The sequence below is a fragment of the Aspergillus homomorphus genome (genome assembly GCF_003184865.1).
Source record: "Aspergillus homomorphus CBS 101889 unplaced genomic scaffold BO97scaffold_47, whole genome shotgun sequence".
Classification (NCBI taxonomy): Eukaryota; Fungi; Ascomycota; class Eurotiomycetes; order Eurotiales; family Aspergillaceae; genus Aspergillus; species Aspergillus homomorphus.
This window is the reverse complement of record NW_020291933.1, coordinates 55,392-81,193: the sequence shown is the minus strand read 5'-3', so window position 1 is coordinate 81,193 and position 25,802 is coordinate 55,392. Positions and strand designations below refer to the sequence as shown.

At 50.5% G+C, this 25,802-nt stretch overlaps 12 protein-coding genes across 12 annotated transcripts; 5 read left to right on the top strand and 7 right to left on the bottom strand.

Moving 5' to 3' along the window:
• Positions 1 to 746: 746 nt before the first annotated feature.
• Positions 747 to 3,149, top strand: BO97DRAFT_460500 (uncharacterized protein; the record flags this gene model as incomplete). Its single annotated transcript, XM_025699342.1, has 3 exons — positions 747 to 1,130; positions 1,192 to 2,449; positions 2,536 to 3,149. The coding sequence occupies 3 exons, from the start codon at positions 747 to 749 to the stop codon at positions 3,081 to 3,083; spliced, it is 2,190 nt and encodes a 729-aa protein (XP_025547631.1). The 3' UTR covers positions 3,084 to 3,149.
• Positions 3,150 to 3,215: 66 nt separating this feature from the next.
• Positions 3,216 to 4,629, bottom strand: BO97DRAFT_353942 (MCT family MFS transporter; the record flags this gene model as incomplete). Its single annotated transcript, XM_025692075.1, has 3 exons — positions 3,216 to 4,175; positions 4,242 to 4,383; positions 4,451 to 4,629. 3 exons carry the CDS (start codon positions 4,627 to 4,629, stop codon positions 3,216 to 3,218), a joined length of 1,281 nt encoding a protein of 426 aa, XP_025547630.1.
• A 1,571-nt stretch (positions 4,630 to 6,200) lies between these two features.
• Positions 6,201 to 8,642, top strand: BO97DRAFT_460492 (S53 family peptidase; the record flags this gene model as incomplete). Its single annotated transcript, XM_025699341.1, has 9 exons — positions 6,201 to 6,409; positions 6,466 to 6,729; positions 6,783 to 7,323; positions 7,367 to 7,563; positions 7,611 to 7,748; positions 7,807 to 7,983; positions 8,039 to 8,214; positions 8,273 to 8,447; positions 8,503 to 8,642. 9 exons carry the CDS (start codon positions 6,201 to 6,203, stop codon positions 8,573 to 8,575), a joined length of 1,950 nt encoding a protein of 649 aa, XP_025547629.1. The 3' UTR covers positions 8,576 to 8,642.
• A 3,073-nt stretch (positions 8,643 to 11,715) lies between these two features.
• Positions 11,716 to 12,646, top strand: BO97DRAFT_398053 (SDR family oxidoreductase; the record flags this gene model as incomplete). The annotated part of the gene is made up of 4 exons (XM_025694167.1): positions 11,716 to 12,023; positions 12,081 to 12,188; positions 12,261 to 12,417; positions 12,476 to 12,646. 4 exons carry the CDS (start codon positions 11,716 to 11,718, stop codon positions 12,644 to 12,646), a joined length of 744 nt encoding a protein of 247 aa, XP_025547628.1.
• Positions 12,647 to 13,174: 528 nt separating this feature from the next.
• Positions 13,175 to 13,909, bottom strand: BO97DRAFT_428299 (uncharacterized protein; the record flags this gene model as incomplete). Its single annotated transcript, XM_025697277.1, has 1 exon — positions 13,175 to 13,909. The coding sequence occupies one exon, from the start codon at positions 13,907 to 13,909 to the stop codon at positions 13,175 to 13,177; it is 735 nt and encodes a 244-aa protein (XP_025547627.1).
• A 437-nt stretch (positions 13,910 to 14,346) lies between these two features.
• BO97DRAFT_428298 (BTB/POZ domain-containing protein) lies at positions 14,347 to 15,401 on the bottom strand (the record flags this gene model as incomplete). Its single annotated transcript, XM_025697276.1, has 3 exons — positions 14,347 to 15,011; positions 15,073 to 15,190; positions 15,249 to 15,401. The coding sequence occupies 3 exons, from the start codon at positions 15,399 to 15,401 to the stop codon at positions 14,347 to 14,349; spliced, it is 936 nt and encodes a 311-aa protein (XP_025547626.1).
• A 480-nt stretch (positions 15,402 to 15,881) lies between these two features.
• BO97DRAFT_408307 (oxidoreductase) lies at positions 15,882 to 17,295 on the bottom strand. The gene has a single exon (XM_025695824.1). The coding sequence runs from the start codon at positions 17,270 to 17,272 to the stop codon at positions 16,013 to 16,015; it is 1,260 nt and encodes a 419-aa protein (XP_025547625.1). The 5' UTR covers positions 17,273 to 17,295; the 3' UTR covers positions 15,882 to 16,012.
• A 494-nt stretch (positions 17,296 to 17,789) lies between these two features.
• Positions 17,790 to 19,072, bottom strand: BO97DRAFT_202447 (alpha/beta hydrolase). The gene is made up of 2 exons (XM_025690539.1): positions 17,932 to 19,072; positions 17,790 to 17,862 (listed from the first exon to the last, which is right to left on the bottom strand). Coding segments are annotated over exons 1-2 (912 nt in total). The 5' UTR covers positions 18,843 to 19,072; the 3' UTR covers positions 17,790 to 17,861.
• Positions 19,073 to 19,154: 82 nt separating this feature from the next.
• Positions 19,155 to 20,121, bottom strand: BO97DRAFT_437569 (proline-specific peptidase; the record flags this gene model as incomplete). The annotated part of the gene is made up of 2 exons (XM_025697856.1): positions 19,155 to 19,410; positions 19,463 to 20,121. 2 exons carry the CDS (start codon positions 20,119 to 20,121, stop codon positions 19,155 to 19,157), a joined length of 915 nt encoding a protein of 304 aa, XP_025547623.1.
• Positions 20,122 to 20,501: 380 nt separating this feature from the next.
• Positions 20,502 to 22,155, top strand: BO97DRAFT_408306 (uncharacterized protein). The gene is made up of 5 exons (XM_025695823.1): positions 20,502 to 20,767; positions 20,833 to 20,937; positions 20,993 to 21,211; positions 21,282 to 21,424; positions 21,497 to 22,155. Exons 1-5 carry the CDS (start codon positions 20,609 to 20,611, stop codon positions 21,975 to 21,977), a joined length of 1,107 nt encoding a protein of 368 aa, XP_025547622.1. The 5' UTR covers positions 20,502 to 20,608; the 3' UTR covers positions 21,978 to 22,155.
• Positions 22,156 to 22,521: 366 nt separating this feature from the next.
• Positions 22,522 to 24,917, top strand: BO97DRAFT_446114 (GABA transporter). Its single transcript, XM_025698617.1, has 6 exons — positions 22,522 to 22,923; positions 22,984 to 23,073; positions 23,129 to 23,211; positions 23,275 to 23,672; positions 23,726 to 24,055; positions 24,118 to 24,917. The coding sequence occupies exons 1-6, from the start codon at positions 22,709 to 22,711 to the stop codon at positions 24,601 to 24,603; spliced, it is 1,602 nt and encodes a 533-aa protein (XP_025547621.1). The 5' UTR covers positions 22,522 to 22,708; the 3' UTR covers positions 24,604 to 24,917.
• On the bottom strand, positions 24,757 to 25,794 carry BO97DRAFT_202271 (PaaI family thioesterase). The gene has a single exon (XM_025690538.1). It carries the CDS (start codon positions 25,381 to 25,383, stop codon positions 24,910 to 24,912), a length of 474 nt encoding a protein of 157 aa, XP_025547620.1. The 5' UTR covers positions 25,384 to 25,794; the 3' UTR covers positions 24,757 to 24,909.
• Positions 25,795 to 25,802: the final 8 nt, after the last annotated feature.

Genomic DNA, 25,802 nt, shown 5'->3' with positions numbered 1-25,802 from the left:
TGGCAGTTTGGGAGGAGTACACTTGGTGCCATAGACCGTGCGTAATGTTGAACCTGCAGGGTGTTGATTATTCTAGTATTAGCTCTGGGTCTGGGCGCCTTGAATAGTTGATCATGCACGCGGAAACAAGACCAGAATAACGGGGATTGTCATGTCCCTTGTGGTGCTCACACATTTTAGTGGTAGCTGCCGTCTTTTTTTCTTTTCTTTTTCTTGCAGTAGAGATGAGTCCATTTCTTTCATCTGCGTTAGCAAAAGATAAACTTCATCAGCCTAGTGGATGATAGAACAATCAACATAGGGTGGTTCCCGCAGTATACCTATAGTATTATGTCTAGATATACGGTGCAATTGATCATGGTTTACAAATGAGGTATTCTCAATCAGTTTTAGTTTTTCATATTTCATTTTTCTTTTTCACCTCTCTCTAGAGTTTTCAAGCAATCGACCCTAATGGTATATAGCTAGAACCGTGTGAAAGACTTTGAACGAGCATATTCTCTGGGAAACCGTGCTCAGGAGATGTCACTTGTTCATACAAGCACCCTCTTCAAAGGGGACATTAGCGATCGAAAACGCTCTGTTTGCCGTTGTTGGAATTTGCCGAGCTCCGACGTTCGGACGTAAGGCGCAAAACACCGAGAGGGTTGGAACACGGCATCATGGATATAAAAAGCAACTACTCTCCGCCCCGCACTCGGCAATCTCCTCAATTGTCCGAGTCATTCCGTCTCACCAGAAATCGAATGGATCACCCTCAGCCCGGAACACGTCGAATAGTGAAACCAGGGACCAAGAAGAGGCGACCCCCCTTGGCTTGCCTCCAATGTTATCAGCGGAAGTTAAAGTGTGGAAAGGAATCCCCATCCTGTAGCCGCTGCGTGAAAGCAGGAATCGCCAACGAATGCACGTATCGCGGAAATTCGACTAGCCAGAGAGGCGACACTCCCAGTGGGAGTCAGTTCGAAAGAAGAAGAGCTGTGCCTGCGCTAAGCGTATCAGATCAAAGAGGATTGTGTGAACAAGCTCCCCCGCCCTTACCTGGTAGCAAGGATATCACTCATCTCCGAACAAGAGGTAGCATTGTACAATTTTACGGATATAGCTATCACTTGAACTTCTACCAACAGGTATTTAACTTGAGAGTCTCGAGATAAGCATCCCAGATTGAGTGCTGATGATAGATGTTAGTTTCCAGAGCTCCGATCGTACATCGCCGGGGTCAAAGCCAGGTACCCTGCGATCAATGCTGCGAGAGACAGGGTTTTTGGGCCTTTGACTGAAGGAACACGTCACGACAACCTTATAAACCGCCAACTGAACGAAGTCTCATTGAGGCTAATGATACCGCCTAAGTCATCGACTGATCTGTGGGTGCAGAGCTACCTTGATCGCTTCGAAGTCACACATCGTGTGCTGGACAGATCGACTTTCATGGCGGAGTACAGTCGTTATTGGGCAAACCAGACGACGGCTACCCCAGCTTTCTTTATTCAGCTGTTGCTAGTCCTTGCGACCGGTGCAAGCCTACATAGCGACAAGTATGTCGCCAAACCTTGCGGGGGATCGATATATGCTTCCACAATGCAGTGGATTGAAGCTGCTGAAGCATGGCTAAGTATCCCTGGTAAATTAGTCCCGCATTCGATTGAGGCAATTACCAGTCATTGTCTACTGCTCATTGCAAAGCGAGCGAACTATATCCAAGGAAGCTCGTTGTGGACGAGCACCGGCTCGCTGGTTCGACAGGCAATGTCAGCGGGCTATCATAGAGAGATAAACCCAGCATCTCGAATATCGCCCTATGATCAGGAAATGCGTCGTAGATTATGGTTGACTATTGTGGAGCTCGATGTTCAGGTCGCCATAGAACGAGGGATGCCGCCCACTGTCCGAGTTAATGATTTTTCTATACGATCACCGCTGCATGTCAATGACGACAAGCTTCACGAATCACTTCACGATCCAGACCTGGTCATGCCACTTGAAACGTTGACTGATACCACTTTTCAAGTTGCCTTATTTCGTTCGTTATCCGCCAGGCTGGAGATCTGTGCTTATGTGAATGGATATGATGTTATGCTCGACTTCGATCGAGTTGTGGAACTGGACGAATCTCTGTACAATGCGCTTCGCGACATTCCTGAGTGGAACAGCCCGGCAGCAGATCCACGTCAGCAGAAGTCTGCGTTGTACTTGAAGAAAATGCTTCAGATTCACCTTTCGCAATTTTCTCTCTTCTTGCATACGAAATTTGTTTGTCAGTCTTCACCGTCGTCTCGTTCCGCGATATCCCGTCGATCCCGTCTCGATGCAAGCGCAGCTATCCTGGATTGCTATCAAAATCTCATCAAGGGTAATATTCTTGAGAGACACGCTTGTTCGGCAGGGCTGATGGTGGCTGCTTTGAATATCTGCCATGAGATATACCTGTCGCATGAACCTCGCAGTGAGTGCAAAAGTCTCATCCGCCTTCGGCTTTTGATGCAGTTCCGTCATCAACAAAGAGCCCCAGTTCTAACCAGGAATCAGAAGACGTCATTGGATTGACGACAGCCATGGGATTCTCACATCATCTTATCAATGCAGTCGAGGATGTCCTTTATACTTTACAAAAAAGAATAAGTAGGACGCTCCACGGGCTAAATGAGTACTATCTTGTCGGCATGATCATAGGATTGGCCAAGTCCAGAATGTCTCCAGAGGCGATCGCAAGGAGTGACAAGGAGGCTGCCGATCGAGCCATCGAAGTCTGTACCTTCTTACACACGGCTCGGGCTTGTCTGCTACGAGATGGACTTCCTGTGCAGCCAGTGTACGTCTTCTTACCCACTCTTCCCACGCAACTTGACTATTGTAGCTCATGGAAGCATCGCAGTGAGTCCGAACAGGAGTTGGCGCAGACTTCGATCTCCACTATGCCCGACGAAATCACCGGCGGTCTCAGTTCATTGGTATGCAGACATCTTGTTTTTCGCATCGTGGTAGCTAATCCCATTGCTCAGTTCCCGGATAGTCTGGACCTCGGGGAGGATGACTTCTCCTTAGATTCGTTTCTCCAAGATCCTTCGTTATATTTCTAGACATGAGCCAACATACAGAATTATAAGGGCGGCTTCACCGACCATTTCCTCTCCGATCGTCCCACTTCCTCCGTTTCCAAGTCCAGCAATTGTACACTCCCATCTTATCGCACGTCCTTTCAACAGCATCAATCAAACCTTACCCACAATCCTCGTTCCTTGATGGAACCGTGCTAGAACAATAAAAACCACACCAACTAAAACCACCACCCCACTAAAGAGCGCAGCCTGGGTATATGCTCCATATCGCTGGATTAACGCGCCACATATTGGAGTCCCGGTCAAGCCTGCCAGGCTTAAAACGGCCAGAGCCATACCGAGATACGTCCCGATCTGGTTCGCCACCGGAGTGACCTGCCCAATACATGGGGACATCAAAGACACAATACCGCCAGAAAAGAAACCATAAAGACCCGCAAACACCACGATCGAAGCATGCGAGGATACGGCAATCCAGCACAGAAGCAGGATCCCAGTGCAGGTGCCAATCACAATGAGGATGTTGAACCGGCCCAGCTTGTCTGCTAGCAGACCGGGGAGGACCCTCCCACACGCGGACGCGGCGTTGAGAATGGCAATCAGGTAAGACGATAGTGACGCCGACATCCCGTGGAGCTGTGCGTACTGAGGGAGGTAAAAGAATGGAGTGAATAGACCCCACATCATGAAGAACAGGCCTAGGGTGGTCAGAGTGTAAGGGCGGTTGGTGAAGGCCGAGGGGAGCAGAATGGCGCCACGGCGGGGAGGGAGCCGTTCCTTGATTGTCGCGAGGGAGATTAAGACCATGAACAGGATGAGGAACCCGATGATGCGGACCGACCAGCCGAAGCCGAGAGACTCATTGCGGAGCATCCGGCTCAAGGCAATCGGGAAGATTACGCCCCCGAGGGACGAGCCGCAGACGGTCACCCCCAGTGCTGCTGCACGTCGCTTGTGGAAATAATGACTCACGCAGGTCATAACTGGGGCGAATAAGATCCCTGATGTGATGCCACCGAGTATTCCTTGAGCAAGCATGAATTGATAGTACTTTTTGCACAAAGAAGTCATCATGACCGAGACAACGAGCGCAATGGCGGGAACACGAAGGATCTGATTTCGAAATATGGCTTAGCGATATAAACACTTGCGAGCAGTAATCGGAATAAATTCACTTACGGAAGCCCCGTACCGATCGAACAATGGCCCGCCGACAAGACTCCCGGAGAAAAGAAAGCAAAGCTGCACAGAGCCGATCCAGGAGATGGCAGAAGCAGATTTGTCGGAGAGGAAGTGACCAGCATAGTAAGCTTGGTAGATACTAGAACGTCCGATTATTTGTCAGCTTCTCTTGAGTCCAAATGTTTTTCGATGACGATTGCTGATACCCATAGGCGTTCATGTATCCGTATGTGGAAAACGACACACAGAAGGCTCCTAACACCACGAACGACGCTCGTAATCCTCCTTCTGGGAAGTTGAAAGTTGTCTTCTCCAGCTGCGCTGGCTCGGGGTCTCCTTGAGCACCAACAAGGGCTGGGGGAATTGAATTTTCGAGATTCGCCATTGTATTTAAGCAGAAGATCAAGTAGATTTTCCTGAGAAATTGGATTCTGCTTTAGTGGAACAAGGAGAGACTCAATTTTCTGAGCATTTATGTAGAAGTTTGTACCAGGGTCTAGTGATTTTTCAATCTCGGACTATTCGGTCAATTGTACAGAATATGCCGATGTGATGTACTTGAATCGCCGGGTGATCTTCACTGACAACAGACTAACATAATCCTAACAAATTGGCAGAGTCAATTTGTCCTTTAGACCGAGCCGTTGATTGCTACCCTCACAAACATGATAGCCTGTATTCTTCCGCCTAAGTTGTTGATTCCCTATACAGATAGTACGAGAATCTCGACTACTATATTTCTCAAGAAAATGCGGGAAGACCGCAACGACACTGGAACTGACAGGCAATTCGAGACTGTGCTCCTGGGAACTCTAGATATTCGCTTCAGCTTCACGTATTTATAGGAGACAGCAACGATACACCATTTAGGGGGAGGCCGACCGTCAAGCGTAGGAAAGCACAAAATTTCCATGATCCCCGTGCTGCCGCTGTGAATAAGATAATCACGTGATCTGTGCTGTTTGACCAGAAGCCAGCGTCAGAAATTCGGATTCGTTACTCAAGCGCATATATGGCTATGTATAAGATCGAATTGGTATCTGCGAAGACAGCGGAGACAGGGAAGCTTTCGCTGGAGCGAAACTCCATTGGTGCAACAGCGGTTCAGAATAATGCATAATGCTCTCACTCTCCCATTGCACAGTAGCAGGAGGAGTTTTACGTTTTTGCTGGGCGTAGTATTCGCTTCTGACTTCTGACTACTACTTGAGGAGGACTGAACAATTGTTCTTCATTGCACTTGATGCTGCAATGAGCGTATTCTCGTATTCTCTATCCCTAAATGTCTACTGTAACAGAGAATTGACTCTGGTGATACGCAGTAGAGGTCAACTTGCAAGGGGAGAAGTGCTACCGACGAAGAATGCAAAGTGGTAGTTCTTACACACTGTGAAGATGTGTGTAAGACCCTATGGATGGCAACTCATCGTGGTTTTAAGCTTGACGCTGAATACCAGAGCTGTCATCTTTGAAAATTCTGCACCCTGGGGTGTAAGGGATGAATGTAAGCATGGATGACTTCAAATCATCAAATACTCCTTATATTATTAATGTCTTAGAACCCCGCGTATTACGTGGTGAAGACCACGGCAATGTAGAGTCCATTATATTTCGATCAAAAATATGGTAATTGTTCGCAGATTGACAAAGATAATCAAGCTTGCGTGATGTGCCACTAATGCAGGTTGAGTGGAGAGTGTCTCAAAACTACAAGCGGGACAGTCGCAGGATAAGCGAATAGAGACTGCAGAATCCTTATCATGTCAAAACCATGCAATCAGACGGATTGATCTGGCTTTTGTGCCCACAGGCGCTAAATTGACTATGCTGCATAACCGATGTTACCTCCGTCGGGGAAGACGGAGATTGAACTGACGGTTGGGCACACTCCGGGGATTTATAAATGAGTGCATAAACCGTCACTATCACGTCTCAGTCACCGAGCTCCCAGTCAATATGAGATTCCTCTCCTCCCTTTGTGCACTGTCACTGGTGACAGCGTCAGTGGCACTCCCAAAATCGGACCATGTACTTCACGAAAAGCGCAGCAGTGCCTCTACCCTATGGGAGAAGACCACTCGGGTCAATAGCACCGAAACTGTGATTGTTCGCATCGGGTTGACTCAAAGCAATCTTGATCGTGGCTATGAATATCTCATGGATGTGTACGTGACTCCTTCTGCTGATCTCATCCAGATGGCAAGCGCTGAACTCAAGGTAGATCGGACTCAGTATCGCCCAACTACGGCAAGTTCTGGACGGCAGAGAAAGTGGCGGAAACTTTCGCTCCCTCCAACGCTTCTGTCGAAGCTGTACGAAACTGGTTGATCGGAGCGGGAGTTGATCAATCTCGCTTGGGACAGACAAAGAACAAAGCCTGGATCGTCTTCAATGCAACCACTGAAGAGGCGGAAGCTCTCCTCCACACCCAGTACTATTATTACAGGAACAAAGCCACCGGCTCCACAACAATTGCTACCGACCAGTGAGTCTACGGCAAGTAGGTCCCTGGGTAGACTCTGTGCTGACCAGAACCAGATACCGTCTGCCCCAGGTAGTTCAACCACACGTCGACTATATCAAGCCGGGTGTTCTCCTACCCTTGACGTCGAGGAAGCGCCAAGCTGGGCGAAAGCCTCTTAGGTATCAGCCCGCCAAAAAGACCACACCAAGCCCTTTGTCTCTTGCCACATGTGACCAGGCTATTACCCCAGCTTGCATTGCAGCATTGTACAAGATTCCCGCTTCCAGTAAGAATGTGAGCCCAAACAACTCACTAGGCATTTTCGAGGAAGGCGACTACTACTCCCAGGAGGATCTGAACTTGTTCTTCCAAAAGTTTACTCGCTGGATTCCCCAGGGCACCCATCCCAAACCTGCATTCATTGATGGGGCTGAGGCGCCGGTGCCGGTTGATGAAGCCGGCACAGAGTCAGACTTGGACTTTCAACTGGCATACCCCATAGTCTACCCGCAAGAGATTACGTTGTTCCAAACCGATGACTCGAACTATGCCAGCCAGCAGGTTTACACCTCCGGGTTCCTCAACACTTTTCTCGATGCGCTCGATGGGGTGAGCGTGACGATCCCCCCAACTTTACTTCTGCTAACACACTTTCTAGTCATACTGTACCTATTGTGCTGATGGAGAGTGTGGTGACGCACCGGGCCTCGATCCCGTTTACCCGGACACATATCAGGGAGGGTATACAGGACAGCTGATGTGCGGCACCTACAAGCCGACAAACGTCATCTCCATCTCCTATGGGTCTCAGGAAGAGGATCTCCCGGATTATTACCAGAAGCGTCAGTGTAACGAGTAGGTATCATTTCCCCCTGAATTCATAGACGCAGCTGATGAGCTAGGTTCCTCAAACTCGGGCTTCAGGGTACATCTATTCTAATTGCCTCCGGAGATGACGGAGTTGCTGGACCCCCTGGGGATGATAGTAATGACGGCTGTCTTGGAAATGGAACTGTCTTCAGTCCTGCATTCCCCAACAGGTGATCGCGACCCAAATATCTCACAGTTAAGCCTTCTCACTAATATATCCCACGATAGCTGTCCCTGGATCACCAACGTTGGCGCCACGAAGTTGTATCCCGGACACACTGTCGCCGACGGAGAGAGCGCCGCCTATGATCCGCCTGGAAGCCCCTATCGAGTAGCATACGCATCCGGCGGTGGCTTCAGCAATATCTACCCTATCCCAGACTACCAGTCCAAAGCAGTAGCCGAGTATGTGTCTTCAGATGACGACTCGCCTCTCAAGCATTAACAACCTGTCATACAGATATTTGAAGAAGCACAACCCTCCCTACCCTTACTACAAAGGTGGGGCCAACCTCGGTAAGAATGGAGGAGTCTACAACAGGCTTGGACGCGGATATCCAGATGTCGCCGCCAATGGTGACAATATTGCCATGTTCAACGGCGCAAAATATATTCTGGAAGGAGGCACCAGCGCCAGTGAGTTGTGTCCTGTTAAGTAGAATCAAAAAAAGCCGACTTCTGACGAAACCTGCAGGCACTCCTATTTTTGCGTCGGTGATCAACCGGATTATCGAGAAGCGCATTGCTGCTGGAAAGGGTCCGGTGGGTTTCCTCAATCCCGTTCTGTACCGAAACGCGGAGGCGTTGAATGATATCACTAATGGAACCAATCCTGGCTGTGGGACCGATGGTTTCTCTACGGCTCCGGGGTAAGTCGTTGTCTTTTCCCTTGCTATGTAACAATTGCTGATTGAGGGCCTATAGATGGGATCCGGTAACCGGGCTCGGAACACCGAACTTCCCCAAATTGTTGGACGTCTTCTTGAACCTGCCTTAATTATATAGTCGAAAGGAGGGAGATGTGCACAAGACGAGAGATGGATGAAGAGGCAGCTGTAAAGAGGCATAGTACCAGCTAGCTCCTGAGGGTCAGCATTCCCGAAGGGTGCAGCGTACTGTTTTAAAATGACGAGAGGGGTATTTGATCCTTCAAGGGAAAAAAATTACCGTGATCGCAGAGCGAGTTCCACACCGTAGATTACTGCACCGAGTGACAGCAAATGGGGGTAGTATATTGAGTTTCGAATCAGGTCAGTAAGCCGAACCGTGGCCTGTTCTGTTCAGAATTACGAGACAGGTAGTAGAGAAACGGGCTCGTGGTGGCAATGCAACTCGATTCTGATACTTTCAGAGGGTCGTTTCCATACAAAATCGGACTACCGAGCGGAAGGGAAACCCTGCCGCATCCGCGCCCGGACTATTATCTATATTGATTTATGACCTCACCACATTTGCATATAAGCAGACCGTCCAGGTGGCCAGCCGATTCATGGGGATTCCACTCTCGCCATTGGCATCGGATGCCGAACGCGGCGGTGCGCAAATGGAAATGCGCATGAAATAACATCTGCTGTGCTGCACATGGGATTTCTCTGCTGCTCGTCAGCTAAGGGCTGGACGTGGACTGTTTGGCAGTTCATCTGGGTGTCTGCATTCGCTCTGGTGTTATTGGTGTTCCTTTTACCCGAGACATATAAACCGAATATCCTCTATCATCGCGCTCAAAGACTACGTCAAATCAGTGGAAAGCCGTTTTACTGCAAGGCAGAACTTGAGATACGGAGCATTTCATCAATGGTATGTCTTTCTTCAACTTTTAACCCGCCACAAATACTCTTGCACGAAGTAGGCCTAATAAGTACTATAAAAAATTATCTTCAAGGCCCTTGTTCACCCCTTCCAGCTATGCTTCCTAGAGCTCATTATTCTCATCATAAACATCTACATCTCTCTCGTGTACAGAATCTTATATATATGGTTCGAAGCATTTCCCATCGCCTTCCAGAAGATCCACGGATTCAACCTCAGAAAAAGCGGAATGTCCTTCCTAGACATCATCACCGGAATCCTCTTCTCACTATTCCCGGATACTTCTCAGTTGCTGTTCCACTTGTATATCGCATAGAACCAGGAGTTCGTCTGCTATTTGGTGCCCAGTTCCGAACTACAGCTGCAGCTGCGTTCCTCTGCACGAAGTGAAAATTCACTAAGCTATGGCAGTTGTGTCATTCTTAGAACCCCTGCGTCAGTCCGGTGTGCATATCCATTAGTACATCGCGTCTTACATGCATAGCGGTCACAGCCCCTAGATATTTGTCTCACCCAGCAATCAAGAAACCCAGATGAACCGCACCTTTTTAACTACACACCAACAGGTATACGATATAATCACATCCTGGGACTCAATAATTTACATGCCGTGGCCAACATGATACAAATATAGCTCTTTTAGTGTAAATGATCCATTCAGTTTTTATTGACACAGAATAGTTGTCCAATCACTCGGCTCAAATGAGTTTTAGATAAACGCCTGCCAATCATACCTCCGTCGACATCTAAACTCAAAACTCAAATTAGAGCACAATTCCCTCGGCTTTGCCAGAGCTGACTATCAATCTCGGGTCTTTTCTGCCTTAATCGCTCTTTTGAATCTCTCAAGCGGATCAGATTGCTGCCGCAAACCCTACAGATTCACGGCATGCGGGCCCCAGATTTACACTCTGATATAAGTAGCTTAACATGGAGGATAAAAGTAGCACATAACTTGTTAGTATCATGATAGTCCTCAATACCGTTCGGCAATACTTGAACTTCTGCCGAGTCTTCCAGTACCTCAGAGGGAGCCTGAATAGCCAGGTCCCGAGCCAGCTTCTCCTTGACTGGGCCGGCGTCTGCAGCACACCCTGTCCCGAGAAGCAGTATATGCTTCGTGCCACTTGGGCGTGCACAGCTCGATATACCCCCCTCTAATTCTCGCTAGATGAAACAAGAAAATGGAGGGCGTGTCAGCTCGTGGGACTTGCGCGTCCACCATGTTGGCCTGGTCGGAGATACAACTATACTTGCTTGAGAGCCACGAATAGCCGCCACTGAGGATGGTACCGGCGACTCCGACGCAGGGGGTACGAACGCCGACAATTATTGTAACGCAAACACATGTCAGTATCGAGCTACAGAAGACACAACGGCACAGAGACACAATACTTACTTCCCAATGCTGGCGCCACCTCGCCGAGCCTGTTGTAACATCACTCCATGTCTATCCAGCACTAATTGTCGCTACTTCGGATTGAGCGTCGAAGTCAAAGTTGTCAATTGCCGATATGTTCACTACGACATCCTCTGCCGAAGCAGAACTGAAGCGGTGACCATAAACTGCAAAGTCCAGGTCCGGGGTGTATAAGTAGGCTATGGCCTTGCTCAGCGTTTTAATTGTAATGGGCCGAATGATCAGCCTCGAAATGCATTGCTTCTGTGCTGCCCAGGTTTGGCTTCGTTGGCGATATTCTGGGGTATCGGGCTCTATTATTTTATCAGACCGCAGTAGCGAGCGCAGTACTGTAAATGAAGCAGCGCCTGGGTGTGATATAGCCATTTTGATCAGCTTCCAAGGTGTTGGTAAAGATGATGGAAGAACAGTATCACTTCAATAGAATCTAAAGAGGTTGCTCAAACTAAGAACATTAAAGTATGATTTTCCTTCTAATAGACTGTGCTAGGCATTGGGCGAAGCCTTACCCCTACATACACGCATTGCATAGGTGGTCTAACAGTCTGGAAACCTACGCCCCACGGATCACCCAATTTTGCATTATCCGATTGGCGGAATACAGGTCACTAAATGGGTATCACTATCGTTACCACCTATCAGCATCAACCTTCTTTAGTCTGAGTGACTGAACAAGAAGCGAGTTCCACGAAACTACTAGAAGTGGTGGGGTTGCGGGTTCGGTTTGTTGCCTTTCCGGTTCGGATATCCGAAGCCGCAGCTCGGGGTCGGCTTTTGCATCTATCGAGGCTTTTCTCGGCTATGCGGCAAGCTCACTCAGGATTCATATATTAGGCAATCTTACTGCAGGAACTGGTATCCGCTATTGGCTGCTGCGATACCAAATACCGATCCCTGCACGTTATATGATGTCGAATGTCCTCGTTACCGGTAGCTCCCGCGGCCTTGGCCTGGAATTGGTGAGGCAGTTGACTGCCCAGCGCACTTCGGAGAAAGCTTTGGTAGTGGCCACAGCTCGTAAGTGCAGTTCCGAACTGCATGAGGTCATTTCAGGCGCAAATGGTACTATTGTCTTTGTTCCTCTCGATGTGACGGACGAAAGGACAATCGCCCAGTCGGCAGAGAGCGTCAGATCGGCCTTGGGCGACAGAAGTCTTGACATCTTGATTAACTGTGCTGGCGTCCACAGTGAGACCCATGGAAAGATCACTTCTATGTACGGAGTCTGCATTTTTCGTGCTTCCGCATCGGAGTCCCACGCTGAATATACTAGGTCCGATCTCGATTTCCAGTTGAAAGTCAACGTGACCGGCACGCATAACGTCATTCGGCATTATCTCCCACTCATGCAAAATAGCACAAGCAAAAAGGTGGTCAATATGTAAGTTCAGCGGCATATTCCGAGAGACGTTTGGTGCTTTTAGCCATCGGATTCTCAATGACCAAATCACAGTTCAAGCACATTCGGATCCCTGACAAAGGCTCGAGAGGTATTCTATGCCCCTTGTCCGGCCTACAAGATTAGCAAAGCGGCCTTGAATGCCTTAACGGTACAATATGCTCTGTCCTATGAGGACGAAGGGTTTGTCTTCATCGCGGTGAACCCAGGAGTAAGTTGGCTCTTTCTGTCATGAACACGTTTGCGGTCATACTCACTTGTCATACTAGTGGTTGCAAAGTGATATGGGTGGGCAGGACGCCGATCTTACGGTTCCACAGGGCGCAGAGGCTGTTTTGAATACCATCATGGCGGCTAATAGCCGGGATAATGGTTGTTTCAAAAATATCTATGTTCCAGGATGGGCAAAGAAGTATGATGGTGAAAATGCTCACTGGTGAGAAGTATAGTAGCCAGTTGATCGACATCCCATGCGCTTGTTACCAGGGACATTAGTTCATCGGTGACAGTGAGACAACCCATTCTCAGAGCTTGCTCTAGGAGGTGGTCGAGGCAATATAAGCCTCGATGGGCGTATGTATCTAAAAATGTGATATGGTTTCCTGTTATCCCTTGTCTAATAGCAAAGAATCTCTAGATTTTCAAGCCAGATCAAGGACTGGAGTCGAAGTATGAAATACTGTCAATGCATAAAGTTGCTTTGGGCAAACAGTAGCTATTTGAGTGCAGAGTAGACGCTCAGGCAGGAAGGCAACAAGGCAACTTGCTTCAAAGACTCTACACCTTTCTTTGCAGCGTGATATACATACGGACATACTCGGTCTAAATACACAAAAGTTCAATTCGACCGCTCCGTAAGATGCTATGCCATCATGCTCAGACTCCGAGAGACGAACTTCACGTAACGAGCAGCTAGGGTATGTAACCGAAAACAACACATATATGCAACACAGAAACCCAGCCTCTCATCAACTACCGCCACTCTCACTCTCACCCGCAAGTTCCTCTTTCCCACCCTCTATCCCACTGTCAGCAGCAGCCGCCTCTCTCAACGCAACAACAGACCTCTTCTCCTTCTCCACCCCCAAGCGCCGCTGCGCAGTATCACAAAGCTCAACATCCCCACACCCACACTCCCCACCCTCCCTCAACCACCGATACGTAATACTCCACCTCTCCCCCCTCAAGCGGACCGTACTGCCGCCCTGTGCAGCAGGCACCACATCCGTCTTCCGCTTTTTGATGCCATGCGTCCAAAACAACCGCGCCTCACCAGTCATGCACATCAGACTCCGCGGCTCGCAGTCAACCTCGACACGGTCCTCGCCGCGCCGGAACTGCATCAGGACAGGCGCGCCCAGCGACAGCGCATACAGCTGGTCGTACGGGCCGTGGGCGTCGACGTGCGGCGGGATGCCGGCGCCCGGCGGGTAGTACTGCAGGCAGACCTGGTCCGGCGGGCGAGCCTCCGTGGGCGGCAGTAACGGCACCAGCCACGCAGGGAACGGGCGGTACGGGATCGCCGGGTCGATGTTGAACGTCTTGTAGTCGAAGGTGTAGCCGTAGTGCAGCGAGATCCGACCCGGTCGCTCCGGCCAGATTAGCTCATGGCGGAAGATCTCCAGGAGGCGGGCTTCGTGGTCCTGTGTGATGAAGTCTGTTTGCCAGAGGAGGCCGCGTGGGCGGATCGGTAGTTCGCGCATGGAGTTTGGTTCTGGCTGTGAGGGTTGTTGGGGCTGTGCTGGTGGTGATGGTGGTACGCTTGAGGCGTGACTGGTTGGTTGGGGGCTTATGTCTATGCTCATGTTTATGGTTCTAGGTTTATGTTTGACCGCTTGATGTTTTGATGGTTGAGAATATGATATGGAAATTGATAAATAGATGGATGGGATGTTATCGGGGAGAAGGCACGTGATCGTGAACAAACTCTGATCGGCTTTGGCATTGCACGGTATGATCTGATTGGTGCCCGGTTTCGCTGAACTGTGTATCGATCACGTGATTGCTTCTCTCTTGGTAGTAACTCAGCACAGCGCAGTAGTTAACTGAATAGCTAAGGCAGGGTACACAAAAAAGGACTGAAGTACAGTTAAAACGAATATTGAGTACTCACAAGTTGAAATTCAATGCACAGCAGCCATCACGGCTGTGGGCAAATGTGCCGGGTGTTACACGCCCTGCATCGGAGCTTGCACGTGGGGCTCTCCTCATTAGCTAGTTCAAAATATGAATCGAAGGTCTGATCACAATGACGACACTTGCGGATATTTCTGATTCCCTCGAGATTGGCCCTCAGCCTTTTGAATCTCTGCTCCGCGTGAGAAGCCCGGATCTGCTCCGCGTTTGCCTGTATTCCAGCTTCACTTGCCTGTTCCAAGGCATTGGCGAGCTGTAGCAACATTGTCGAGATGACACGCCGGGAGAACACATCAGGGAATAGTGCCTCGTTGCGGTGAAGGTCATGCAAATGCTTGATGGCCATCTCAGCCAGATGATTTTGAGTGGCCTGATGTGTAAGTGACCCGTAGACCTCTTTCACCATCTCATCAAACCCTGCAGGTGACCATGTCTGCTCCGACGCCTGCTTGATCTTCTCTAGTGCCAGATCTTGGAGACCTGGTATCACGTAGTACCCTGCAATCATACTCATCTGGATGTGAGGGCGTAGTATGTCTGCAGTCGTGGGTTGTGTGAGTTCCGCGGAATCAGGGCCCGGCCCGGCGAAGGACGTATCCATGAAAGAGGTCTCGGGCGCAGAAGTAGCAGTCGAAGCTGGGATAGTATCGGAGGTAGAGTGGGCAAGCTCTGGTTTTCGATCAGCATACATTAGTCTGAGACAAGCCGTCGTAAGCAGCAGAAGTAGTACCCGACACCCATTTCTCACCACAACCCAGTCCATAATCTCCGATGTACATGTATTCCACCATCCGCTTAACAGTAGCCAGAGAGAAGTCCTCCATCCTGACAACATTTGTGCGCTTTTCCTTGATTGAAGGTCAGACATCGTCAGGGTAAACCTCCTCGGTTTCTTGATGCATTTACTAGAAAGTTCGCGGAGCACGCAGTTTTGATCATTTCAGATTCGTTGCAGACAACAATCTTGTGCACGGTGAGCTGGACGCCTTCACATTCGAGTCTCAAGTCGCAGAGTTCCCCTTGACGGGCATTGCGCAACATGGCGGCGAGTTTATTCATTGTGATGATCGGAATTGATCTAAGATGCAGCTGCTTTTGCCAGCAAAGGTCGCAGTAAAATCTGGAGGCCCGGATACGTGGAAAGTTGAATTTGAAACAACGACAACTTAAAACACGGAGACGGTTGCAGTCACGGTGATGCGTGTGTTATGGTTTCGGAGAGAACTGGAGAGGTGACGGATGACAGGTGACAGATAGGTGTGAGAGCCGTGTCGTGGTGATCGAATTATGTTGAGGGCAATAGGCGGGACATGAAAGACAATGGTATAGAGGTAGAGAGATGAAGAGAAGGGATGAGACAGGAGCTGGAAGAGGTTTTTGAAGCAGTAAACCAAAGTGAGAGTGAAAATAAAGTGAAAACATACTGGCCCAGCCTCAGGCCATAACATAAGAATCTGACCAGTGAATAGAACATCGCTGAGGACTACTAAAAGGAACCAAGAATCAACACAAGTCTGTAACCATAGTTTCCTCAAAATCCCTTATTCTCTTTTGTTCTTTCAATTCTTCTCGCTCTAGATTATATACTCAACACAAATATTGTGTGTCTTTTGACAAGATGAGAATGGTACCATGACACTTTAACTGTAAAAAACACAAAGCCTCAAGTACTAGGTCTCCCATTCATACTCGGGCAGCTTATACCTGTTAGTATTGGCGAACGACCCGGCAAAAAATTTCTGCGTGAGTTCCAGAATTCCAGTCCAACAGACAAAGGTGACAACAGTGTTTTTAAGCCATAGTCCCCAAGATGTTTGTGGTGCAAGAATAGATGGGAGGAGCAGAGGAACCTTCTGCATGTCATCGATGAGGGGCCGCATCGTCTCTTCATATCCCTGAAGAGCCCTTGACAGGTCGCCCTTGTGCTTGCAGACCTCACCCGCCAGCACATAAGCGCCGGCCATAGCGAGGCTCGTCCCTGTGCCCGTAGAAGCGGCGTAGCCCGCGTCTCCAACCAACACAACTCGGCCTTTCGAGAGTTGCAGGACTTTCACGTGGACGATCTCGCTGGTATAAAAGTCCTCTGCCTCCATCATATCCTTGACAATATCTTCACACCTCCAACCGGCTTTGTTAAAGGTCTGAGCGACGAATCTTTTAAGCGTATCTTCACCCTGCTTCATCGCATCCTGAAATGGTCCTGTGGCGTTGCTGTCGCTTGATGGGTGATTTTTGATCATGACGACTCGGTTCACACCCCAGGGATCAGGCCCTGCAGCCATAAAGCGACCCCCAACCGCATTGTATGCTTTTGCTATGTTGCTGCCCTCCAGAAGATCTTTCTTGATGGAGAAGTACGCTGCCCAGCCACCGGTGGGAACGATGTGATCCCGCACGCCAACTCCAAAGCCCATCGCCCGGGTCCTCGAGGTAGCCCCGTCACAGGCCACAACAAGATCAAATTCCGCCTCGGACAAGCCGTTCGCAAATTGGACCGTGATAGGTCCATCGTTTTGGTTGTGTTGTATCGAGGCGACCTGTTCACCAAAGACATACTTGATGCTCGGATGAGCTGCGGTCTGGTCGTACAAGATCCGGGATAGATCGCCACGGAAGATTTCGTACTCGGAAACGAGTGACTGCTGGTCTGGATCTCCCGTTGTTGAGATTGTTCCATATGGGCGGCCGTCAGAGCGGATGAAGCTGATGCCTTTCAGTGGTATGGTCTTTGCTCGCACCGCCTCCTCCATTCCAGGTATCTTTCTCATCACGGTGACGCCGACTGTGCGAATGTCGATATTTTGGCCGTTAGTGCGGAGTTGAGGGAAGCGCTCGATGATAGTGACCTTTGCGCCGGCTTTAGCGAACCAGTAGGCTGCAGTTGGACCGGCAATTGATGCCCCGACAATAAGAACTCTGAGCTGTGACATTGTATTTGGCTTAAGGGGATGGGAAGTGTTTTTGGTTGTCTCTCCTGGTGGTGAGAATACGGGCAACTTATAGTAGCCGCGCCGGCGATTGGTGGTGGTGATACATGATTGGTTGGTCGCTCGGTCCGGGGCCATCCTGAGATTTTGGCCAATAAAAGGCCGAAGCGGGCCGGGATTGGGAAACTCTCGGAGGGCCGATGCGAAAATCAGGGCGGAAATGATAGTAAAAGCATTCCGACTCCGTGTCTTGCTCTTGAACTGCCCAAGTGACTAAACTGAAGGCTGTGAACCCCGACTGCACCGTTGATTTTGATTTGTGGAGCACGTTCAGACCACTTGCTATCGACCCTATTGTTTGTGCATCTCTTGGCAAACTGCGAATGCATGATCATTGCTTCTGCTGCTCACTTTTTCCTTGGTGGTACTGGATAAATTGGTCCAGATAGCCCAGTGGGCTGTGTCCAGGCTGGGATCGGTGTCCATGTGGCTATGAACACCCTCACCACCAAGAGCTATGATATTCCGGCTTCTCCAAGCATGATTATACAACCTCCAAATCGAGAAAGATGAGCCCTTTCTATTGATAAATTGTAGGCACTAAAGCAATCCCACCGCAACAGCTACTATGCAACAACCAACCCGCTAACAACCCCAACGATCAAACCAAATACTCCCCAAAGAACTCCACCATCTTTCCCCCAGCCACCTCAACCCTATCATACAAATCCGCATGGGTGCTCCCCTCGACAACAAACACCTCCTTAGGCTCGCTAGCCAGCCCAACCGCCTCCTCACTAAACCACCTCGACACCGCCTTCTCCCCAACGACCATCAACAAGGGCCTGGGACTAATCATGGCATTAAACCGAAACGCCTCAAAATTTGCCATCAAATCCCAGCTGCGCGGCAAACACAGCCCCTCCGCCCTGGGATGGAACCCCCTCGCCGTGCAGTAATAAGACGCGAAGTCGCGCATCGCAGCCGGACACTCCGCGGGGAGATCCTCGAAGCGCTCCGGCAGCATTTGCACGGGAGGTATCTCCCCCTCACCACTCCGATCCTTCGCGGCCAGCTCGAGTTGCATCCTGAGAGCTTCCGAGGCAGGGGAGTCCTTCTCCAACCCCCTGCGGGTGAGCGTGCCCACGCACGCGGCGGAGACGGTCGCCACGGCGCGGAGGCGGACGTCTGTCTGCGCGGCGAAGCAGGCGTAGCCTCCCGCGGCGCAGATCCCGAGGACCCCAATCTTGGTTGGGTCGATGCCGTGCCGGTTGGATAGGTAGGTAACTGCGTTTTTGATCTCCTCGACGCGCTGGGCGGGGTCTTCGAGGTGGCGCGGTTGGCCGTCGGAGGCGCCTTGGTAGGCCGCATCGTAGGTTAGGCAAGTGAAGCCTGCGGCGGAGAGAAGACGGGCGTAGTTGGCTGGGGATTGCTCTTTGATTGAGGTCCAGGGGTGGGCGATGATGATGGCGGCGCCGGCGCGGGACGGGGCGTCGGCGCTGGGGGCGTAGAGGTGCGCGGATAGTTTGAGGTTGCGAGAGAGGAAGATTATGGATTCTGGTTGGCAGAGCATTTTGTCTGCTGTCTTGAGTTGAGGCAATGTGATAAAACTGGGAACGATGTAAAATATTCATTTTTTAACCTTCATTTATAGGGCGGCGAATGTACAACTTGGTGTGCCAATGTCCGATACTATTCTCCAAATCCGAAAATCATCGGACTGTGTAAGTGGTTGGTGCCGAAGGTGCCCAAATTCTTCTCAACCCCCAAGACCAACCGCAACCAGTTCAATTGAATGAACGTGGACCCATCAAATTGTGCCAGAATGCTTGTGATATCGCTCTTCATGTCGTGAATTTCCGCACAAAATCAGATTAACAGACCGCTACGATGAAGCCAAAAAGCGATCGATAACCTCGAGATACTCCTGCCGTTCGTCAAATTGAGGACAGTGAGAGCTTCCAGACAAAGTGATCCATTTGACTTTGTCAATTCCCCAGAAGAACGGCTCGACTGCACTATCTTGTGCTTCGTCATACTTCCCATTGATCAGCATTGTGGGAACCTGAATGGTCCGAAGTCGATCCAGCACGCTCCAGTCCTTGAGGTTACCTTCAATCCAAAATTCCGAAGGTCCGAGCCTGTCTCGGTCAGTTCTCAATCAGACTCCAAGGCGAAGGCAGGGAAACTCACATAGTAGACGCAACGGTCGAATCCGTCTCCGTGGCCCAAACGATACTGTCCACGAAGTCCTGCGGCCAGGGGTCCACCCGGCACGAGAACTGTGCCAGAAAAGCCATCGTGGCATTTTCATACTCCTTCGAGTCAAGCTGCCCCTCGTCTTCGCATCGCTTGAGCGTTGCCTGGACTTCCGGAGGCAACGTGGCACGGAGCCGATTGACAGCCTCCAGCCACAGCGACACCGAGGCCGGGGCGTTGGAAAGAACCAGGCGTCGCAGCCCGGCCGGTCGACGGATGGCAAACTCGGCCCCAAGCATCCCACCCCAAGAATGACCGAGCAGATCAAAGTTACCCGTAATGTCCAGGTGGGTGAGCAGATTTTCCAATTCTGCCACAAACAAATCGACCGTCCAGAAAGCCTGATCGCCACGTTTTTCTGGAAGGTGCGTGGACAGCCCGTTTCCAATCTGGTCATACAAGATGACCGCACGTTTGGGAGCTAGATCGGCGAGGGGAAGCAGGTAATTGTGGCAGAACCCTGGTCCTCCATGCAGCACCACCAAAGGGGTGCTGACCGTGATGTCTCCGTACACGCGGTACCATGTCTGAGCAGGCTCAGAAAGATGCACATACTGAAAGGGGGCTTTTCCTTCGCGAAATGGAGATTCCATAACGTCTGTTGGATAATTGGCGGCTCTTTGATTTTGTTTCTGATTTTAGTCAATGAAGGACGACACAGTAGCGTCAGAAGGGAAGGCCGGGCGAACAAAGGTTAACAAAAGAACAATAGCGTTGCACCAGCCTTGGCTTAATTTACAATCCTTTCCGTGTGATTATTATAGATTCGCCGAGATTTTCCCAGGCAGGAAGTGGGCTGAGATACTAAGGTCACACTTAGTTAAATTGGAATGACATTATGCAGGGATCTGCCCGACGGCGCGGCGGCGCAGACCAACCACCGAACCCTAATAGATTGTGTGGGCTGAACCCCCGGTTCTTCTCCAAAACCCCGATCCACCACGATTTGAGACACGCACCAAATAATAATATACACGGTGGTCGCTCGTTTGTAGTGCCCTTCCTCTAGACTCTCTATGAGTCGTTCTGGTGGCCTGTTTACTGGCAATGTGCCGCTCATGAACAGCGCCAGCAACAGCCATGATCGTTGTTACGGACACAAATCGTTCCCCGATCATCGGAATCCTCGCATGGCTTTTCATGGTGATCGCCGTGCTCTCCGGAGGTGTACGGCTCTTGATCAAGTATGTTATCGTCCGGAGACTGACGACGGACGATTACCTGATATCGATGTCTCTTGTGAGTTGACCTCGATTCCCATGCGACCTAAGTTGCGATCGCTAAATTGTCGAACAATGAACTAGATATTCGGAGTACTACAGACAGCATGTGTTGCTCTTGCGGCACGCAATGGTTACGGTCAAGAGCAAAAAGCTTCCTCACAAAATCAGCTTGCAGTGGCCTTGAAGGTGCGACGGATTGCTCCCAGCATCATGCGAGAAACGAACTGACACGGCAGTGCAGGCCATTTACGCTGCCGAATTACTTTACATCCCATGTATTACCTTTGCCAAGCTCAGCTCACTGACATTCATGACATTTTTAATGCAGCGCACTCGCAAAGTCGAATGGGGTCTCATCGTCTTGATTGCAATATGGGCAGTGACTGCAGAGTTTGCCGTCGCTTTCCAATGCGGTCTCACCAAACCGTGGAATTGGCTCACTCAGGCATGCTTTGACAGGGTAAGGGGGCTTGCAACTGATATTCACTTTCAGTTTCTCCACATTCTTCTCAGGTTGACCCCGAAAGCAGGACGCATGGTGGCACTATTTTGGGATAACCAACATTCTGACGGAATGCGCTCTGATGATATTACCCATCCTCGTTGTTTTCAAGATTCAAATGAGACGCACGAAGAAAGCCGTGGTGATTGGGTGTTTCTCCACTCGCGCCTTGTGAGTCGATAATCTCTGCTTCTTGAACAACTTTCCTGTGTTGCAAACTGACAATGTTCTCCTGTGGCTTAGAGTGGTGACCGCAATTGTGCTAGAGCTTGTGTATCGAGGCAAAATCGACGCAACCCAAAATGAGCCTCTACTTGTCATTTGGAAGGTGGCCATCTGCGTTCAGTTGGTACAATGTCTAGCCATCGTGGTCGCATCCGTTCCACATCTGAAACCCTTCATGGATGGCTTGCAGTCCACAGGTCTACGACTGTATCACCTGCCCGGTCAGAATTCGACGCATGAACAATACGAGTCCGGGCCGGGAAGAAAGAAAGGTAACATCGCACATGAGCTCAAGGAACTGCAGGGATCGGCCTATGATCCAACAGTGATTACTGGACACCGACAGCGAGAGTGGGACGATAGCATCAGTCAGACCAGCCAGAGCCGAATCATTCGACAGACTATGACGTGGACAGTAGAAGAGCATTATGATCCGAACTCCACCACGGAGTCAATCAGCATCGACGGGAAGTCGAATTCTAGTCGAGAGCGGCGCTAGGTTTAACTTTTTAGTTAGCAGCGCAGCCCACCATGGCTTCAAGGTTTGACAAGACCTTAGAGAAGCTTAGCAGAAAAGGGGAATGTGGGGCAAGGCGCGCGTGCGCCAGTCTGACTTAGTTTGATCCGGTCCTTTTATAGTGGCATAGTGGCCTAGTGAACTAGTGCGCCTCGACCCAGTAGGAGTCCACTCTTTTAATTTATGACTGGCACAAAAGCCTTGACACTAACAACCCTTAGACACCCAAAAGCACCGTCCCAGATATGCCTAGAAAAGAGGCTTGATGCTTGTGATCCTAGGCATCGAGATTGGCCTACTGCGATAACGCGCGGGAATTACCTAGAGAGGGTCTACCCCCTTGATATTTTCCGTGCGATCTCCAGTGTCTTTGCCACCCCCTACCCGGGCAAACAGGGTTGACCCGGAAGATAGGCTATCATCCGATATGTTTCACCCGCTCGTTCTAGTAAATTGAATTTTCACTGCGGTGCCGGAGGAGCAGGGGACCACGCATGCCACTAGACAGGGTTGTTGCCCCTCTATTGGGAAAGGGACGATTCGGTCGTTCTGATTCCATTTGACCGGCTAATGGCCACAGCGTGGGAAAAGGGATAAGCCCGAATTTTCCCTCTTGGTCCTCCTTTTTGTTTTCTTCTTTGACTTTTGTCTTTCAGCTCCCTCTAGATTGTTTTGTGACATCTTGGCAACGCACGCACTTCACGGTAGTCAGCATGCAGGAGCCGATTTCTCTCTACGATCGGCACGACGACACGAAAGGCGCCAGCACCAGTCAACAACGTATTCAGGATGACCAGGGTCTCGGCCGGGTGGGAAAGAAGCAGATTCTCAAACGTCGCTTTGGATTCCTGTCCATTTTGGGCTTCTCCTGCACTATTCTGGCTTCCTGGGAAGGGATCTTGTCAACGTTTATCATCTCGTTCGAAGAGTACGTGTCGCAATTTCGCTATTACATCTGCTAGATATCTTATCGGTAACGATCGTACAGTGGAGGCCCTGCCGGTACCGTGTATAGCTTTCTGGTCGTCTGGCTGGGCACTTTCTCGACTTTTCTGACACTTTCAGAATTGGTTTCAATGTATGTGCTTTTCTACACTCAACCGCGATATAGTAGCCTGACCTGACCTGTATAGGGCGCCGACCTCGGGTGGACAATACCATTGGGTTTCGATGATGTCTCCGGTATCGTGCCAAAAGTATCTCAGTTTCATTACAGGTGGGTTGGCTTTTTCTCTGTCTTTTTTATTACCGGAAGAGCAATTGTTGAATTTTCATCTAGGATGGCTAATCGTCATTGGCTGGCTTGGCGCATTTACATCAACGTGCTATCTGAGTGCTTCCCAGATTCAGGGCCTGGTTGTATTAAATCACAGTTCCTATATCCCTGCACCGTGGCAGACCGTATTGTTATTCTATGCCATTCTGGCTTTTGCGGTGTTCGTCAACGCGGTCGCCAGCACCTGGCTACCGAAGTTCGAGGGGTTTGTTCTGATCCTCCACATTGCTGGCTTTTTCGCGATCATCATTCCTCTCCTCTACCTGGGCAGTCACAATCCCGCCGCCGATGTTTTCGGTGAATTCAGGAACGATGGAGGCTTCCAGACACAAGGCTTGGCTTTCATGGTCGGCATGACAGGAGCCATGTTCTCTTTCACAGGCGCCGACGCCGCTGTCCATGTTAGCGTCTCGGCCACCTAGCAGATTCGGCTGATCGCTAATGTTTGTTGTAGATGAGTGAGGAAATCCACAATGCGGAGCGAGTTGTACCGCAGTCCATTCTGACATCCGTCTTGATCAACGGTCTTCTGGGGTTCGGCATGGTCCTAAGCACGTTGTTCACCATGACGGATGTCACGACGGCACTTGAATCCCCGACTGGCTACCCGTATATGCAGGTGTTCTGCTCAGCCACCAGCTCCATTGGGGGCTGCACGGTGATGAGCGCTATTGTGCCCATCCTAGTCACAGCCACGGCTGTTGGCTCTTTGGCCTCGTCCTCTCGTATGGTCTGGTCCTTTGCTCGAGATCGCGGTCTCCCTGGCTGGCGTTTTCTGAGTCGGGTATGTGGTTCATCCAGCGTTCCATCTTCCTTTTACCATTCCCACTAACACCCAACTCTCAGGTCAACTCCCAAGCCGTCCCTCAATACTCCATTCTCGTTGTCACAGTAGCCGCCGTGCTTTTGGCCTTGATCATCCTGGGCTCCGCCGCCGTTCTGAGCGACGTCGTCTCTCTCTGTGTCAGCTCTCTCTACACTTCCTACCTGATCTCCGCCTCGCTGCTAATCTGGAAGCGTTGCACGGGCGGCATCCGGGACTCTGCAAGCCACACTATGGAATCTTTGGTCAATACCCCCGGGGCACCGCTGGCCTGGGGACCATTCCACATCCGGGGCGTGCTAGGTGTCTTCGTCAATGGCTTCACCGTCGTCTATCTGACGGTGGGCGTGTTTTTCACGTTTTGGCCGGACCAAATGAATCCCACGGCCAGCACAATGAACTGGGCGGTCGTGGGGACGGCGGGGACTAGCGTGCTGAGCACCGTGTATTATGTTATCTGGGCGCGAAAGGAGTATACGGGACCCGTTGTCGAAATCAACCGCGATTGAGACGGATACGTGCAGCTTTCGAGCACTGCTCTTCCCTGCTGCCTCAAGCCCGAACATCGGTCGATCGCGGATTCATCGTCAAATGTTTGACAGAAAAAGCCTGATGAACAAAAAAGTGTGGGTTTCAAGTCCCACGATCAAAGACCTTTGAAAAGGAACTTTATATACATTCTTGACTGTCGCCGCCCATTTTCCTATACCATCACTAAACATCTGGATCCTCCTCACGTATCACACATCATCCATCTCACCCCTAAAGCACCGAACATCTAGTACCTTCTGCCCCATAGACACAACAAATCAACTCTAAGTCGCCCGCTGCTTAACATACTTAGTATGCAACCCCGTAGCAACGACGACCCTCTCCCCGCTCCCCTCAACCACCTTGCAGATCTCGACAGACAGAAACGCCATCGTGCCCCCAACCTTCATCGCCCGGCCGGTGATTTCCAGCGTGTCGCCCTCCCGTGCGGAGGCGACATACGAGACATGCAGGTCCGTGCTCACGCCCGTGTAGCTGCCGCCGTAGGTGGCGATGACCATCCCGGCGGCCCAGTCGACGATGCACGCGGACATGGTGCCGTGCAGTCCTCCTTTCGAGTTGATATGCGGCTGGGCGACGCGGATGGTCGCGTGGATCTGGCCCTCCGTGGCGGCGGTGATGGTCATGTCGGCCAGGAGGTGCGCGTAGATGGGGCTGTTGGCGCGCTGGGTGGCGCTGACGGATTGCACGTGCGCGAGGATGGTGGCTGGGTCGGTTGTTGGGTTGGTGGTGGTCATTTTGAGCCGATCGTGGTTGGTGTGTAGGAGAAAGGAAGACTTAATATCTTGGGTGTATGTGCGGGGGGATCGTTTTTGTGTGAATGTTGGGGTAAATTTGTATTAGATTTGCTTGGTTGATCGCTGCTTATTGTTATGGTGGGGCTGAAGGGACGGGAACGGAACGCTTCCGAGTTGTTTCGGCTCTTGCCGTCGGGTTTTGCCGCGCGGGTCTTGGCATTCTTCGCCATGGGTTTGTTTTACATGGTTTGTATCGTGGCTGCAAATCCGGGTTCATAATGTCGGCCAACAAAGATTAGGCGGGTTTGAAATTGAGCTTCAATCACTTCGTATGGGAGATGGTCAAGCTGCCATGCGCAGTATTCATCATACAGGAAAGCGAAATCTTGATCACTGAGAAGCCCTGGGCAAAATATTCA

Bases quoted from the DNA above. Each gene is read 5' to 3' on its own strand.
- BO97DRAFT_202447 (XM_025690539.1), bottom strand. From the start codon at position 18,842: ATGCTCTGCCAACCAGAATCCATAATCTTCCTCTCTCGCAACCTCAAA.
- BO97DRAFT_408307 (XM_025695824.1), bottom strand. From the start codon at position 17,272: ATGTCACAGCTCAGAGTTCTTATTGTCGGGGCATCAATTGCCGGTCCA.
- BO97DRAFT_408306 (XM_025695823.1), top strand. From the start codon at position 20,609: ATGATCGTTGTTACGGACACAAATCGTTCCCCGATCATCGGAATCCTC. The intron at 20,768-20,832 runs GTGAGTTGACCT...ACAATGAACTAG, and splicing joins ACCTGATATCGATGTCTCTT to ATATTCGGAGTACTACAGAC. The intron at 20,938-20,992 runs GTGCGACGGATT...ACGGCAGTGCAG, and splicing joins AGCTTGCAGTGGCCTTGAAG to GCCATTTACGCTGCCGAATT.
- BO97DRAFT_202271 (XM_025690538.1), bottom strand. From the start codon at position 25,383: ATGACCACCACCAACCCAACAACCGACCCAGCCACCATCCTCGCGCAC.
- BO97DRAFT_446114 (XM_025698617.1), top strand. From the start codon at position 22,709: ATGCAGGAGCCGATTTCTCTCTACGATCGGCACGACGACACGAAAGGC. The intron at 22,924-22,983 runs GTACGTGTCGCA...ACGATCGTACAG, and splicing joins TTTATCATCTCGTTCGAAGA to TGGAGGCCCTGCCGGTACCG. The intron at 23,074-23,128 runs GTATGTGCTTTT...TGACCTGTATAG, and splicing joins CTTTCAGAATTGGTTTCAAT to GGCGCCGACCTCGGGTGGAC.